Source organism: Hibiscus syriacus, unplaced genomic scaffold, assembly GCF_006381635.1.
Source record: "Hibiscus syriacus cultivar Baekdansim isolate YM2019G1 unplaced genomic scaffold, ASM638163v2 tig00112206_pilon, whole genome shotgun sequence".
Taxonomy (NCBI): Eukaryota; Viridiplantae; Streptophyta; class Magnoliopsida; order Malvales; family Malvaceae; genus Hibiscus; species Hibiscus syriacus.
In genome coordinates this window covers 601,183-616,212 of record NW_024063267.1, presented here as the reverse complement: position 1 = coordinate 616,212, position 15,030 = coordinate 601,183, and the positions used below count along the sequence as shown (strand labels likewise).

At 34.6% G+C, this 15,030-nt stretch overlaps 1 protein-coding gene and 2 pseudogenes across 1 annotated transcript; all 3 read right to left on the bottom strand.

The window, feature by feature from the left end:
- Positions 1–297: 297 nt before the first annotated feature.
- Positions 298–2,975, bottom strand: LOC120175636 (mitotic checkpoint protein BUB3.2-like). The gene is made up of 9 exons (XM_039182243.1): positions 2,696–2,975; positions 2,474–2,604; positions 2,303–2,385; positions 1,674–1,940; positions 1,417–1,492; positions 1,196–1,276; positions 743–821; positions 553–653; positions 298–444 (listed from the first exon to the last, which is right to left on the bottom strand). The coding sequence occupies exons 1-9, from the start codon at positions 2,816–2,818 to the stop codon at positions 357–359; spliced, it is 1,029 nt and encodes a 342-aa protein (XP_039038174.1). The 5' UTR covers positions 2,819–2,975; the 3' UTR covers positions 298–356.
- A 430-nt stretch (positions 2,976–3,405) lies between these two features.
- On the bottom strand, positions 3,406–6,122 carry LOC120175505 (annotated as a pseudogene).
- A 3,535-nt stretch (positions 6,123–9,657) lies between these two features.
- LOC120175635 lies at positions 9,658–12,635 on the bottom strand (annotated as a pseudogene).
- Between the last annotated feature and the right edge of the window lie 2,395 nt (positions 12,636–15,030).

Here is a 15,030-nt window from a genome sequence, read left to right as displayed (position 1 = left end):
AAAATTTAGATATTTAATCTGTAACAGACAAATGACGAGTGATCTTTTCCAAAGGACACCTCACATACCTGAATACATTATTCTAACCGAATCATATACCATTTTAGATTCCAAGTACTACAGACATTTGGAAACAATGCTCACTTGACATTTTTCAACAGAAAGTGGAAAAAACAGTATTAGAGCGTAGTTTGAACAAATTCACAAGGTTAAAAAATACACTAGCCTATGATTATATATATATATATATATATATATGTTCAGTTTTATAGTTCAGACCATCCACTAAACCATCACAAAGTGCAACATTTTCACACATCTTGACTCTCAGAGAAGATACAAAGACTCTTAATAATCTACGCAGGAGGGTTGGGATATACCTTTGGTTTTGGCTTGACTTCAATTTCATTTACGCTACGTACAAAGATGGCATCCGGTTCATGCCTGCATGAAGAAAGGATCCGAAGTTAGAGCTCGAGTATTCCACGGATACAGTACACGTTTCTTTGAGTAGGAGAAAGACAGAATAAGAGAAGTTGGGAGGAATCTTACAGCATATCCCCCTCTTCGAATGTGTAACTCGAGGCCACGGCCAATAGTCGACCGTCTCTGCTGAATGAAAGAGCGGCAATGCTTGTAGGGTACTTTGAGTACTGCAAAAGAGCATCAACAGTGACAGTAAATTATTAGGGTTTTATTTTACTGTAAAATGAAATAGCATTTCAATCCAAATTTTTTTTACCTGATACAGCCTCTTCTTATTGTTTCCATCCCACACATTAACGAAACCATCACAACCTCCGGTTGCAAACGTACCATATCTGCAGGATTGAAAGCAGTAGATTAGCAATGATTTGAGTATGTTCAAGATCTTGAGCAACAAAATGCAACCTAAAGTCTTACTAGAAGTTCAAAGTTTGCAAATTACTTATTTTCTCAGTAACAGTTTAATCAAACAATAGAAAAAGTTTCCAACATGAGTATATAATGTTCTAATTACAATTTACAAATTGTTATTTGTCCATGCCTGAAACTCATACACAAAAGCCAGACGCTCTGAATGGCAATGCTAAATTGTGATCAATGGCCTACGTACTACGTCATACAGTTAAAATATCCAGCTGAACGGATGCTATTAAGGTCTTCAGCCTCGTTAGTTTATCATAAACAGCTGAAGAGTTGTCCTGAAACTTACACTGGATGGAATGCTATGGCATTTACTGGATACACAATGTCACGGCCAGCCTCAGATTTTCGATGGCACTTGAAGGCATACCTATAACATATCAATTGATAAAAGCAAACAGATACATGAAAAACAAGATCAGATCAAGAACAGTTACCACAGGTTATAATATTTGGCATGCTGGAATATATATCATAATATAGTGCTAGAACAAAAAGATTAATACGCACTTTTTGGCTTGACTGGCCTCCAAGAGATCAAAGAACTCCATTGCAACTCGTCCTTCAACCGAACTAAGAGCATATCCTGTATAAATTTGTTTAATGAGAAGCTTTTTTATCCAAAAGAATGATGAATGAAGATATGGATCAGAGATCTAAAATCATGTATTATTACTTTAAATGTATGAATAATATGAGCCTTTTCTTGATGAGTATTTTCTTTCCCTGTAAAAGTTTACGAGATTTTTAGGCTTTTAAAACGTTACCTGTTCCATTTGGATAACATCTCACACATCTAGTTTGATATTTCAATGAAGATTCCCTTTTCTGTTCAGGTTGAGACATATTTCGTAAGTCATAAACATTTACATGTCTTCCGGCAGTTGCCACAACTACTCGATTTCCAACTAGAGATAACGAGTAAACGCGCTCAGGTTGTTGGTATGTGCCAACAAGAGTGCGCTCCTGCCCACTTGCACCTCTTGGATCCCAGCATTTCAATGTCTTATCCCAACTGCCTGTGATCACTTGTCCTATAAGAACAGATCAAACACTGAGGATTCAAACATTTTCTTACATAAAACAAAAAGCTCATGCTCAACACTGTGTGATGTAGATTCAGTAAGGTTTCAGTGAAACTTGTGACAATGGAATCAGCAAGCATCTTTTCTAAAAACGCTTTCCATCATATCAGTTCATTTTTTTATTCAGTTAAATCAAAGGTGAATTAATCAATCATCCGTTCAAAAAGAAATTGAAACTCAGAGTCTTACTCTACAAGCAGGTAGAGATAATCTCACTTTGAAAGGCAACATCAAAGAAAAATCATCCTGAACTCATCTTTAAAAAGCCGACAAATTAAGTCAACGGAGATGATTTGCAAATTCTAACCAACCTGCTGCGTAAGAATACTCTATACAACGCACAGGAGCATCATGTCTACCTAATACATCCTCCTTTCCATGGCTGAACATTATCCTACAAAATTAAAAGCTCGAAATTAATCTTGATTCTAAATTCATCTCTCCTAAGCTTTCTTGAGAATCAACCAGAAAAATTAACTTACCTCCTAACTTTATTATCGGCACTGGCACTGAACCCGGATGAATCATCGTGGAAGCAGCAATCAAGTACCGGTCCACCGTGCATGAACTCTCCTCGCAAAATGTTCGCGCTCGCATCATACAATCTCACAGACTACGATTAAAAAAGAAAGAAAGAAATAAATAAAACACTGCTCACTGAAAAACTTAAAATTTTAAAAGACATTTGATATTTGAAACAGCACCTTATCCCAAGAGGAGACGAGTAGATTATCACTGTGATTGGAGAACCGAAGGTTCGAGATCCCGTCCGTCGGAGGATTAGCGAGCTCCCGTCCCGGTACCGGCAGCGGATGGACAGATGTCATCGCTTGATTGGCTCTTAGAGTGATTAGAGGACTAACGGAGAAATATCTTAGGGTTTTTGAGAGAGCGATAAAAAGAGAGGGAAGGAGATTTGAAATTCTAGAAACGGTATTCGGTTTTGTTTCAAATTATGGCGATAACCTGAATAAATAAACAAACGAAAACACTTTCTGAATTCAAAATCAGTTGGTAGTTCTCTTTCTCTCTACCCAAAAAGCCCTTTCTCTAGCTCAATTGTTTGGTCCGTTTTAGTATTCAAAAATAACCACACAAAGATCATTCATCAAATTTTCATAATTAGAATAGGACTAAACATGTAATTAGACCATTCATCCGAGGAAACCGATTGATTAGGTCGTTTTATTGTATGTAAATTCGTTTGAGATTTATTCTGATTTAAATCTTATCGTATGTGAATTTTATCCGCATATATTTTGATTCCGATTCCGAGACATAAGTTTATACAAAGAACAAATAACCATTTATTGTTCCATTTTACATATCAATGATATGCATGCTTCAAATCCAAATGAATAAATATGGAACAAGAAACCACACCACAACAATGGAGTTTATGTCCTGTCCGTCTTCATGCTTGGTCGCTCACGTGATTCGGAACTTCGCCTTGACTGTCTAGAGGCATGTATTGTGCCATTATAGCCCGAATTTCCGTATTCATGTACAACTGCAAAAGTAATAAAACACATGCCATCAGGGGGAATCCGGTTGAGGATGCCGATCGCAATGCCTCGGTTCCGAGTACCGGAATCCAAGCCGAGCCAATAAAGCGCTAAATTAGTCCGTATTTGTATATGAGATAAGGCCCGCCACCGGGAATCCCCAAGCCGATTACAATGACCCAAATGGCAGCCCATTATGCTCTTACTTCGGCACCGGCCTTACTTGAGACAATGCAAGGAGTTGATATAAAAACACTAGAGGTACAAATCCTAGATCCACAACTCACCTATGCAGGCACCGCGGTCCCGATCCCGGATATACAAACGATCTCCGTTGCATGTGCACTTGTAAGTTCCCCAAGTGTTTTGGCAGCGACATTCAGGGCAGTGGCAAAGTTTCTCTCTTTGCATTCATCGATATCAGCATGAAGTTCAAGTAATTTTCTTCACCTCTAAGATTAAACTCGAGCGAGTTCGAGTTCCTAATCACGGCATGGAACATAAGTTTGTTCATTCGGGACTCACCTTCGCAGGTTTTGATACCATCACCTTTAAACCCTGGAGGACACTCACATTTATTGTTCCCATCATCCTGTATACGCAGCCTTGATTAGTACATAAACTTGTTAAAACCGGGCAGAGCTTAGGAATGTCGGTACTAACCGAACAAGCCATGTAAGTAATTCCGTCTCGAGATTCATGACGGCAACCTCCATTATTAATTCTGCACCTTCCAGTGCCACAAGCTGATTGGCAAAAACAGAAACAGGTGAGAAATGCCTTGTCACGCAAGAAACACGAATTGACTCATCATACATAAGCAAACACGATAAAAAAATCAATGGGGCGCTGCACCTTTGCAATGACGGTAACCGTCTCCGCTAAATCGGACACCATCAACGAAGGGACACTCGCAGACTCTCCCACGGAATGTATCCTGAGAGGGTTAACATATTCAGAAAGCAAGCCGACAACCCTCTAATCAGGAAATTCTCCGATTTCATACCCTGCAGGCTGTGAGATTGGCTGCTTTATCTTGCCAACAACCGCCATTGTTCTCCAAGCATTCATTCGTCTCCACATCTGCCACACAAGCAGCCACGATCAATCCCAGCTAGATCGACGTTCGCTCTAACAACAAAGTACGACAGAAAAACTCACCACTGCTCAAACAAACGGACGGCTCGGTCGTCTCCTTGAAACCGGCACAGATGGCCTTCATAACGGCAACTTTGGCAAGCTTTCCTGTATGCAAAAAATATCAGAAATGAAGACATCAAAGTGAAACAGAGGCATCATCGACACGAACCTCGATATTGGTGATCGTTAACGACGATGGTCGGCAATATGGTAACATCTCCCCTAGGTCCTTTCCACACCTATACAGAATTAAGTGATCATAAAGGATCAAAGATGAAAATACCGCAACATAACTAAGCAATGCGGGAATTACTTGAGCATCTTGTTCTTTCAGAACAGGATTATCTGCATCCACATTAGGATCTCCCATACATTGTTCAATCTGTTTAACATAGAGGCCAAGAGCTCTGATAACATCATCTGCACATTCCTTGTTGTGTCCTTTCGCCTTCATGGGGCATCGGATTTGAAAATCGGTCACATAATCCCACCACATCCAAGGCTTACCGGTCCTGTTCGCAACTCTGTAAACGCATAGCTGCCCTAAATTCTCGATAACGAAGTCCTTCCCCTCGTATCCGGTCGTAAAATCTTGTTCGGGATCTGGTGCACAGTACCTTCCATAGTTGATGCACTGGGATTTACACCGCAAGCTCATGGTGAAGGCCTGAGGACAGTACCAAGTTATGTTATGTGGCGTGAACTGTGTGTAGCCACCTTTTTCGAATATCTGTGCAGCACCCTTGAAATCCTTAACGAATTCCATTAGTAAGTCGCATTTAACGCCACATTCGTCGTTGCTGTTGGTCCAAAGCTTGTATTCGACACGATCTTTGGGATGAGGCACCGCCTCTCGCCAGTCGAGATTGACGTTGACGATGTCGCCGCCGTTGATCGTTTTCTTTAGAGTTTTGCTGAAGCTTTAGTCGACGAGAGCCGACGGGATCGCTATGTTCTCGATGTATTTGGCCGACGATCGATCCTCTTCGAGCGTGTTCATGGTGATCAAACCTTCTGCAATTTCATCGGCGACGAGAACTGCATGAGCTCCGGCCTGCTGTGCGTTCCAAACCTTTATGGAAAAGAAACAATCTGGGAAAATAAAAACGAATCATAAACAGTAAAATTTAATGAAAATTTGAACTCAAATGTGAATAATAAGAAAAGGGTGTTCGTGTACCTCCACGATCGATCAGAACGAAAGTGGGAAGAGCACCGGGCTTCGATTTGAAGGAAATGCCGGACTCGCAGAAGCTTCGACAACCCTTCCGGTTCACCTTGGGGTAAACCACCACGCCGGCCAACGTTCCGCCGTATTGGGGTATCCCGAAGTTTCCGATTGCGCTGTCGTGGGTTCCTTTAATCTTTCCGGCGAAGTCACCCTCAAGCTGTTCTTTTCCACGACGAATATCGCGCAACAATTCATTAACAGAGACAACAAAACAATCCCATGAAGAAGAAGATGATGAAATTTCAGCAGCTTCATCTCTTGCTTTTTTTTTCTGGGATTTGCTTGAATTCAGATAGTGAAGGAGGAGGAACAAGATACTGTAAGGGGAAAAAACATGCGAGTAAATGAGTAGTTATATTTTCACTTATGGAATAGTTCAGTTTTTAGTCCTGAATTTAATAATCTTTTATCAATTTAACAAATTTTCATCGTCACAAGGATTAAACATGAAAAAAATATAAAATTTAAACATTACATTTGAGGACTAGATATTAATTTATCCTTATTATATAAACGATGTATCTAAACCTACCGCACCTATGAATATTAGGGTAAATTATATAAAACTTTAAAACTTGCATTTAATCCGAAACGATGTATCTGAACATTTCTGAAACATGCATTTAGGTCCCCCAGCTTTTAAAACTTTCAATACAGTCCCCAAACATTTAATCCGTTTGCAATATGGTCCCGCACCTATGAATATTAGGGTAAATTATATAAATGGTCACTAAACTTTTCAGGCACTTAAATTTAGGTCCCCCAACTTTTAAAATTTACAAAACAATTCTCAATTTCATTCTAAACCACAAATTCCAAAGTAATTCAATTTCATTCTAACCCTAAATTCCAAAATAATTCAATTACATTCTAAAACCCAAATTCTAAAATACTTCAATTTCTGTCTTTTTTATAAACGACGCCAATGTCACTAAATTATTAATTAATTTACTTTTTATATCTAAAATAATCATATGTGTTTTAAAAATAAATATATTTTTGATTATTTGTGTATGTTTTTATATCTAATCATACGTGTTAATATATTTTATATCTTTTACATAAATATTAAGACTACATAAATAGTAGAGTCAAAATTTTATATACGAGTTATGTTAATTATAGTAATGATGTATAAATATATTTTATTTTTATATTATTTCTATTATAATTAAAATATAAATATTACCATGATAATTAAATATTTATTTACTTATTACATCGAATATTTTTTGCAGAAAAATTATTTAATAAAATCATAAAAAACACAATAAAAAATAAACACAGAAGTTGACTACTTCAAAAATAAAATAAAAAATTCAATAATTTAATATAATATACCCTAAGTTGATGATAACAATCAACTCAAAAGAGATGGGGTTTGTGCCATGTTTTTGTAACATACGTAAACTTTCTATTTCATGGTCACGTTCACGTATTCTTTTAGTTCTAGCACGATCTATTTTTTAATTTTCTAATATAGGTAAAAAATGTTATTTTCTTTAAAAGTTTTAAATTCAAACAATTGTGTTTGTAGGGTATATCTATATTGTTAATAAATTAATTTTTTTGAATAAATACTATCTTATAATCACATCAAACTATTAAAAAAATTAAATTATAATTGAAATAAATAAAAATTATAAGGATGTCAATTGGGGATTTTGATTCTTAATTTTTTTCATTGAGAGATTGTATTTTTTTATTCAATTTCATCCATAATCATTTTTTATATTTAAATTATTGAAGATCACTAAATTTACATTTACGAGGAGAGAGTGTATTTTTTTCTTCACAAAAGTAAAAAAATCAAAACGCTATCACGTTCTTAAAGATAATCTATTATATTTCTCCTTAAATTGAAGTATTTTAGAATTTGGGGTTTAGAATGTAATTGAATTATTTTGGAATTTAGGGTTTAGAATGAAATTGAATTACTTTGAAATTTGGGATTTATAATGAAATTGAGGAATGTTTTGTAAGTTTTAAAAGTTGGGGGACCTAAATTCAAGTGCCTAAAAAGTTCAGTGACCATTTATATGATTTACCCTAATTTTCATAGGTGCGGGGACCATATTGCAAACGGATTAAATGTTTGGGGACTGTATTGCAAGTTTTAAAAGTTGGGGGACCTAAATGTAAGCTTCAGAAATGTTCAGTGACCATTACTATACTTTACCCTTATACTTATTATATAAATATTAAAAAGTATTTGAATTTATTTAAAATTAATTATTAATTAAAATTTAATTTTACTTTTAATAGAATTATAATTTAATTATAATTTTTTTTAAAAATAATAATTATTTTAATTGATTTAATTTATTTAAAATTAAAATTTATAAATTATTTAAGTTAAGAAGGACAATGAATATCATTTCGGAGACCTTAAATATTTTAAAAATTCGTCAAAAATCCTCATCAAAAAATATATTATAAATATAACAATACCGTTTGTCGTCGCCCTGTTCACCGTCGCCCAACAATCACCAAACAATCATCCAACAATCGCCTAGTCGGTCGCCCAGAAGCTCTGCAGAGTAGGCGGTGTCCCCCTCTCTGTTTCCATTGAATTGTAAGAAGATGAGAGATGAAATTTAATTTTTAATGGTAAAATTACATTCCAAACCCCTCTGTTTGTGTTTTTTCAAATGGTTAAATTCATGAAAACCCCCATAATTTCTCCCATTTAGATTTTAGACAATTATATGTTTCTGTTTTAATAGACATGGCTAAATTACACTAACCCCATATTTTTTGTTTTAATTTAAATGGTCAAATTTCATACAACCCCCTCTCTTCCCCTGTTTAGATTTTAGACTTCTAAGTTTTAAATCTTCTATATTTTTTATTTTGATAATTAATTTCAAATGTATTCTTTAATTTAAATTAACAATAATATTAATATTTTGATTTATTCATTAAATTTTAACTTGATGATAATAAATTTGAATCTTAAAACTTTTGTAATAGTTTGTTTTAATTAAAATCAAAGAGTAAATTCAAAATTAATTATCAAAACAAAATAGAGTACAAAATGTAGAAGATTAAAACCTGTAAGTGTAAAATTCAAACAGGGGAAAGTGAGGGTGTTTGTATGAAATTTGACAATTTAAATTAAAACATAAGTACGAGGGTTAATGTATTTTTGCCATGTCTACCAAAACAGAAACATATAATTGTCTAAAATCTAAATGGGAGAAATTATGGGGGGGTTTCACGAATTTGACCATTTGAGAATAACACAAATAGAGGGGGTTGGAATGTAATTTTACCATTCGAAATTAAAATCCACCTCTCACCTTCGTGCAATTCAATGGAAACCCAGTCGATCGTTCGATGATCGTCGTGCAAAGGTGAATCGGGCTATGGCAAACGACAACATTGGATTTATAACATAATATTTTTCGACAAGTTTTTCGGTGAATTTTCCTGCATATTAAGATCTCCGGAGATGATTGTTGCTCCTGGCCATTTAACTCAAATAATTTATAAATTCTAATTCTAAATAAATTAATTCACTTAAATTAATTATTATTTTTAATAAAAAAAATCATAATTTAATCATAATTCTATTTAAAATAAAATAAAATGTTAATTAATGATTGACTTTTTATAAATCTTCACACTTTTTAATATTTGCATTATAAGAACAAGTTTGCTTGTGATACATTTCGATAGGTCGCTTTAATAATATGTCGCGGTACGCAACGTGCGCCGTAGAATTTTCCCATAATAAAGAGTATATATTTTTCTAATTTTCAAAAGATAATGCCTCCAAAAATATTTGGTCCGAGAGTTTAGTCTACAGTAAAACTCACTACATTCTTTTAAAAAGCAACACAAATATAGAGAGAAAATTGATTCACATCTAAACTTCCACTTGAACATATGACTTGCTAATTGATATGCATTCAAACCTTCGATATCGGCAAGATAATTAACCCCCTTCCTTGCAGTAACTCCATTCGGATACGGTTACCGCAAAGTCAAGGCACGAACGATTGATAAACTCGTCTTTCCGACCATAATTCACCGCAAACTAAATGAAGACGCAGTGAAATCTTGAGGGATAGAATCTAAGATTAATATCTGACTGCAGATACAACATAACTTGTCAACCAGTTGCAAACTAGAAACTGAATCTCAACTATTCTTACTTTTAAATTCTCACCTTAAAGGGGCGTGAAACATCAAATGCGGAGATCTTCGATGTCGGTTAAGAGACTTGTATTTTCACGAGTTCCCTTATCGGGTAAATTCACGACCAGCTGACCACATGCGCCACTTATATCCTGGCCCATTTGTTTACGGATCGTTGTCCTGATGTTATAAGTACCCCTCAGAACTTTTTGGAATTCTGATACTCTCTGGTCACTGCTGGTTCTGAATTGACTTGAGCTACCAATTGGATTAAATGGTATCAAATTTACAACCTGCTTCACAAATTACTTGATCAAACTCAAAGCGAGGTTATCGATGGTATTGCAGCTTAGAGCTTATGAACAAATAAAACTAAAATACACTACATGTTTTCTAAATTAGCCCCTAAACCCTAAACTAGCTACACGAACAAAGATTAATCACCCCACCACTAACCAGCAATAACAAATAGATAGACACAAGTGCACATATGCATATGGAGTAGGTCGACTACCAAAATAAGAGCTCACCACTTGAAAAGTTTCCAGCAATTTACCAAGCTGGTGTGCATGCTGCTCCTCATCATTCATCCCATCAAGCATGATGTACTCTATGAATATTTTTTGCCGACTGAAAGTTTAAGACCAAAGTTAGGGCTCTTCAAATGATCGCATAAGTGTAATTCTCAAAACCGTAACTTAATATTAAGAAGAAACATTTACAAACTGCTACCTGTTATTTTGATATGTTTGCAGCGCTGTCATTAGTTTTTCCAAAGGAAAAGCTCTTGCTGAAGGCATTATTTGACAACGGATCTCTTGAACTGGGGCATGCAATGATACTGCTAGGTTCAGGCCCGGTAGATCACTATGAAGCTTGTTGATAGCATGAATAATCCCAACCTACATGAAATGAGGTGGAATAGCAAAGCATTCTGTTTTTCACTTCTTCAAAACACTAAAATCTCATTTTAAAAAAAAAGGAACATAAAACAAGCTCTAAATTTTTCTCGGAGTTATATTGTGTATTCTAATCACATAGAATAACGTAACTCTTCACAAACTATCAATTTGAAATACAGGCAGAATCGGTTGTGAGTTGATTTCACTCTTCACAAGAAGCAAAGAAAACCATATCCATAACCAATAAGGTGAACCAAGTGCTGCTAGTTGAATGCTACGGCATGGCCAATAAATCCAGAACACGAGGATGAGGAGGATTGTAATATACGTAATAAAATTGGTATGAATATATAACATAACAAACTTTGGAGGAATTACCGTTGATACTGTGATTCTCTTTGGTGACAGCTGAAATGGCGATCCTGTCATGACACGAATAGCATCTACCAAGGCAGTATAGTTATTCAATGGTTCTCCCATTCCCTAACAAAATTACAGGAAGGAAACTTCAACTGTCTTTCAAATGAAAACCTTTCACTCCACAATCCATCAGAGCTTCATGACCATTAACGATGTAAATAAATGCCATCAACATCATTTTCATGAACAACATGACAAGATATAGTATTATACTTCAAAAACACCAGCAAAGGATGGCTTAGCAATATAATAGAAAAAAATAGCTCAAATGAAGGCGCAACCAATTAGAAATAAAGAAAAATAACTATAAATTTATGTCAAATGAACTCGAATGAATAAAAAAATCCAATGCATTCCGGAACTCCTCCACAAAACTTGACATCGGTTAACTCTTCACAACAATAAAAGTTTCGGTACAGCATTACGTAGCACGAAAAATAAAAGAATTACCATGAAAACAACATTACGTATGCTAGTCAAACGCGAAGCATGAACCAATTGCTCCACGATTTCCCCCGATGTTAAATTGTTCTTAAATCCCATAGTTCCAGTTGCACAAAATCTGCACCCCATTTTGCATCCAACCTGTAACAAAAACCATTATATTTACCTAAAACAAAGGAACATTATCGAAACACATAAAACCGAGAATCGAAGTTCTAAAAGCAAATACCTGGGACGAAATGCACAATGTCGTCCTAGGACCGCCAAGACGAGGTTTCCCTCCATATTTACCTAAACGGGTATCATATGTCATAATCACTGCCTCTACAAAGCTCCATTCTACTAACAATAAAACAAAGCGTCACTAAACAATAAATAGTTCGTTTAATTGCTAAATTGATGATTCAAGTTCTGTTCTACCTGGAGTCCGATAAGGAGCTTGGTAGTGACGCCGTCGGTGGAGTCCAAAACGGAGTGAATGGCGGAAGTGAGGGGCTTGAACTTGGAGTGGAGGAGGAGGTAAGCGGAGGAGGGCAAATCGGGAATTTCGTCAAATTCGCACCCAGGGTTTTGTAGCACGTACCTTCAATAAATCATAAATTTAAAGATCGAGAGAGATAAAATAGCGGAGAAAGATAAAGAGGGAAGGAAAGCGTTACTTCCAAATCGAAGCAATGCATTTAGTGTTGATTCCGGCATCGGTAAATTGGGCCCTTAGCTCCGCCGCGTCAAAAGCCGATCGATGGGTCGTCATTCTGTTTAAGCCGCCGCCGCTGCCTCTTCTTTCCTTCTCCGTTTATTTGTTTTGTCTCTGGCTTTTCAGCTTATTGCTTGGCTATTGAAACGCAGCGTTTTTCCTCTGATAAATCATCTTACCGCCTTATTGCGAGAACCAAACTATTGTGTTTTATTATTGGACACACTATTAATATAAAAAAAAAAGTGTTTAAATTATTCTTATTTAAATTTTTGTACTTAAAAGAATTTTTTGATAAAAAGATGTGTTTAGTTTTTTTGTAATATTTTTAGGTATTTATCATTAAAAAATCGTTAAGGGAAACATGTTACATTCAGATTTTTTCAAAATAATATTTCATTTAAAAAAAATTAAAAAAATATAAACGAAACACATGTCACTTAACGAGTTTTTTAACACCAAAAATCAATTTTGGGTGTAGTTTATACACCTAGTTTTGTATTAAAGCCTTGGAAAAACTATTGGTTGAATTCTTTTATGGGTAAACTACGTATTGAATACCTAATTTATCAGTTTTGATATGTTTTAATATTTAAACTTTTAATTTTTTTCAAAATATATCTAATATTTAGTTTTTATTTCATTTTAGTACCTCTTTAAAAATTTAACGTTAAATTTTGAAAAGAATTTGATAGTTTAGGTACTAGAGTGTTAAGTTTTTAATGGCGAAGTACTACAATGAAATAAAATCTAAAAGTTAGGTACGGTTAGGGATGGCAATTTAACCAAAAATTGATGGGTTCTGACCGACCCAATCTGATAGAGTCAGCCTTTTTAAGGGGTGAAGTCAGGTCGAGTTCAGGTGGAGTGTGAAAAAACTCTAACCCAACCTGAGAATAATAATGTAATTTATTTTTAAAAATTATTATTTTAAAATTAAATCCCTATTTTATACCAAGTCGGGTCGGATCATATTTATATTTTAAAAAATTCTGGTCGTGTCGGAGTCGGATGGATGATATATATTTTTCGAGTTGAGTCGGATGGAGGATATATAATTTTCGGCTCGGATCAGGTTATGGTCGAGGATAAATATTTTCAGGTCGTTCCGGTTGAACAAAAACCCGACCCTAACGAGACCAATTGCTATCCCTAGGTATGGTTTTGAAAAATTAAAAGTTTAGGTACTATAACAGACTAAAACTGAAGTTTAGGTATTACACATGTAATTTACCCTTCCTTTATTAGTTCTTACATTTTGCGTATGTTAGGAATTTAGTCACTATGCTCTACTTTTCAAATTTTTACATTTTAATCCTAAACGAAACAATAAACATAAAATTGCAGATTAATTCCTTTTTTCCTTCTAATTTAATCACTTTATACCATGTATTGATATTATTCTAACTCCATTAAAATTAAATAAGTAATGATAATCCATGTTATACCATATGTATATATATACTATTCAAACTCTTTAATCAATGGGAAATTTTCAGTTTTGACCCCTTTTAAAATTTAACAATTCAATTTAACCAATTTTAACACAAAATGTATAGTTTTGGTATCTCAAAACTTTTCTCAAATCAAATTATTGAAACCTTTTTAATAATTAAGCTAAAGTGTGTGGCCATTAAAAAAATTTCTTTGAAGGAAAATATAGCTAAATATGTTTGGAAAATGACTGTCTCTTCAGCTATATTTTCAGTTAAGTCCAAATAAATTTTATTTATTTAATTAAGTAATCAGCTTAAGTCCTTAAACCTCATTACATGAATTCTCTTACCACTTCAATTCTTCTTCTTTTTTCCTGCTGCTTATCCTCTTCTCAGGTTAGTCAAATCTCCTTTGGGGTAAATTACGTATTTAGTATATAGTTTATCAGTTTTGGTCCCTTTTAATACCTAAGCTTTCAATTTTTTCAAAATCATAACTAAACTTTAGTTTTCATTTTATTTTAGTACCGCTGTTAAAAACTTAACACGTTTATTACCTAAACTATCAGTTTTGGTCCGTTTTAGTACCTAAACTTTCAATTTTTTTCGAAACTTGACGTTAAATTTTGAGCGGGGTACAAAAATGAAACAAGAAACTAGAGTTTTTAATGGTGGGGGTACTAAAATGAAATAAAAACTAAATTTTAGGTATGGTTTTGAAAAAATTGAAATTTTAGGTACTAAAACAGATCAAAATTGATACTTCATGTATTGAACGTGTGACTTACCCTTTCCTTTTTCATTGTTTTTTTGAAACAACGTGGATGGTGCATTGTCACATTCTAATATATATTTATGAGTTTCAGTGACGGATCTTGGTAAAATAATTCGGGGTTTAATTGTTTTTTTAAAATGTTTTAGGGGTTTAGTGAGAATTTTCAGAAAATAATTGGGGTTGACTTGAACTTTTTAAAAAAGTTCAGGAGGCTTGATGAGAATTAAAGAAAAATTAAGTGGACCTAATTAAAATATTGCATTTGATTTTTACAGGGTTTGAAGCTAATGCCTTGCCTTGTGATTACACAGCAAGCATTGAGGCAAGCTCTCCATTCCTTAGCATG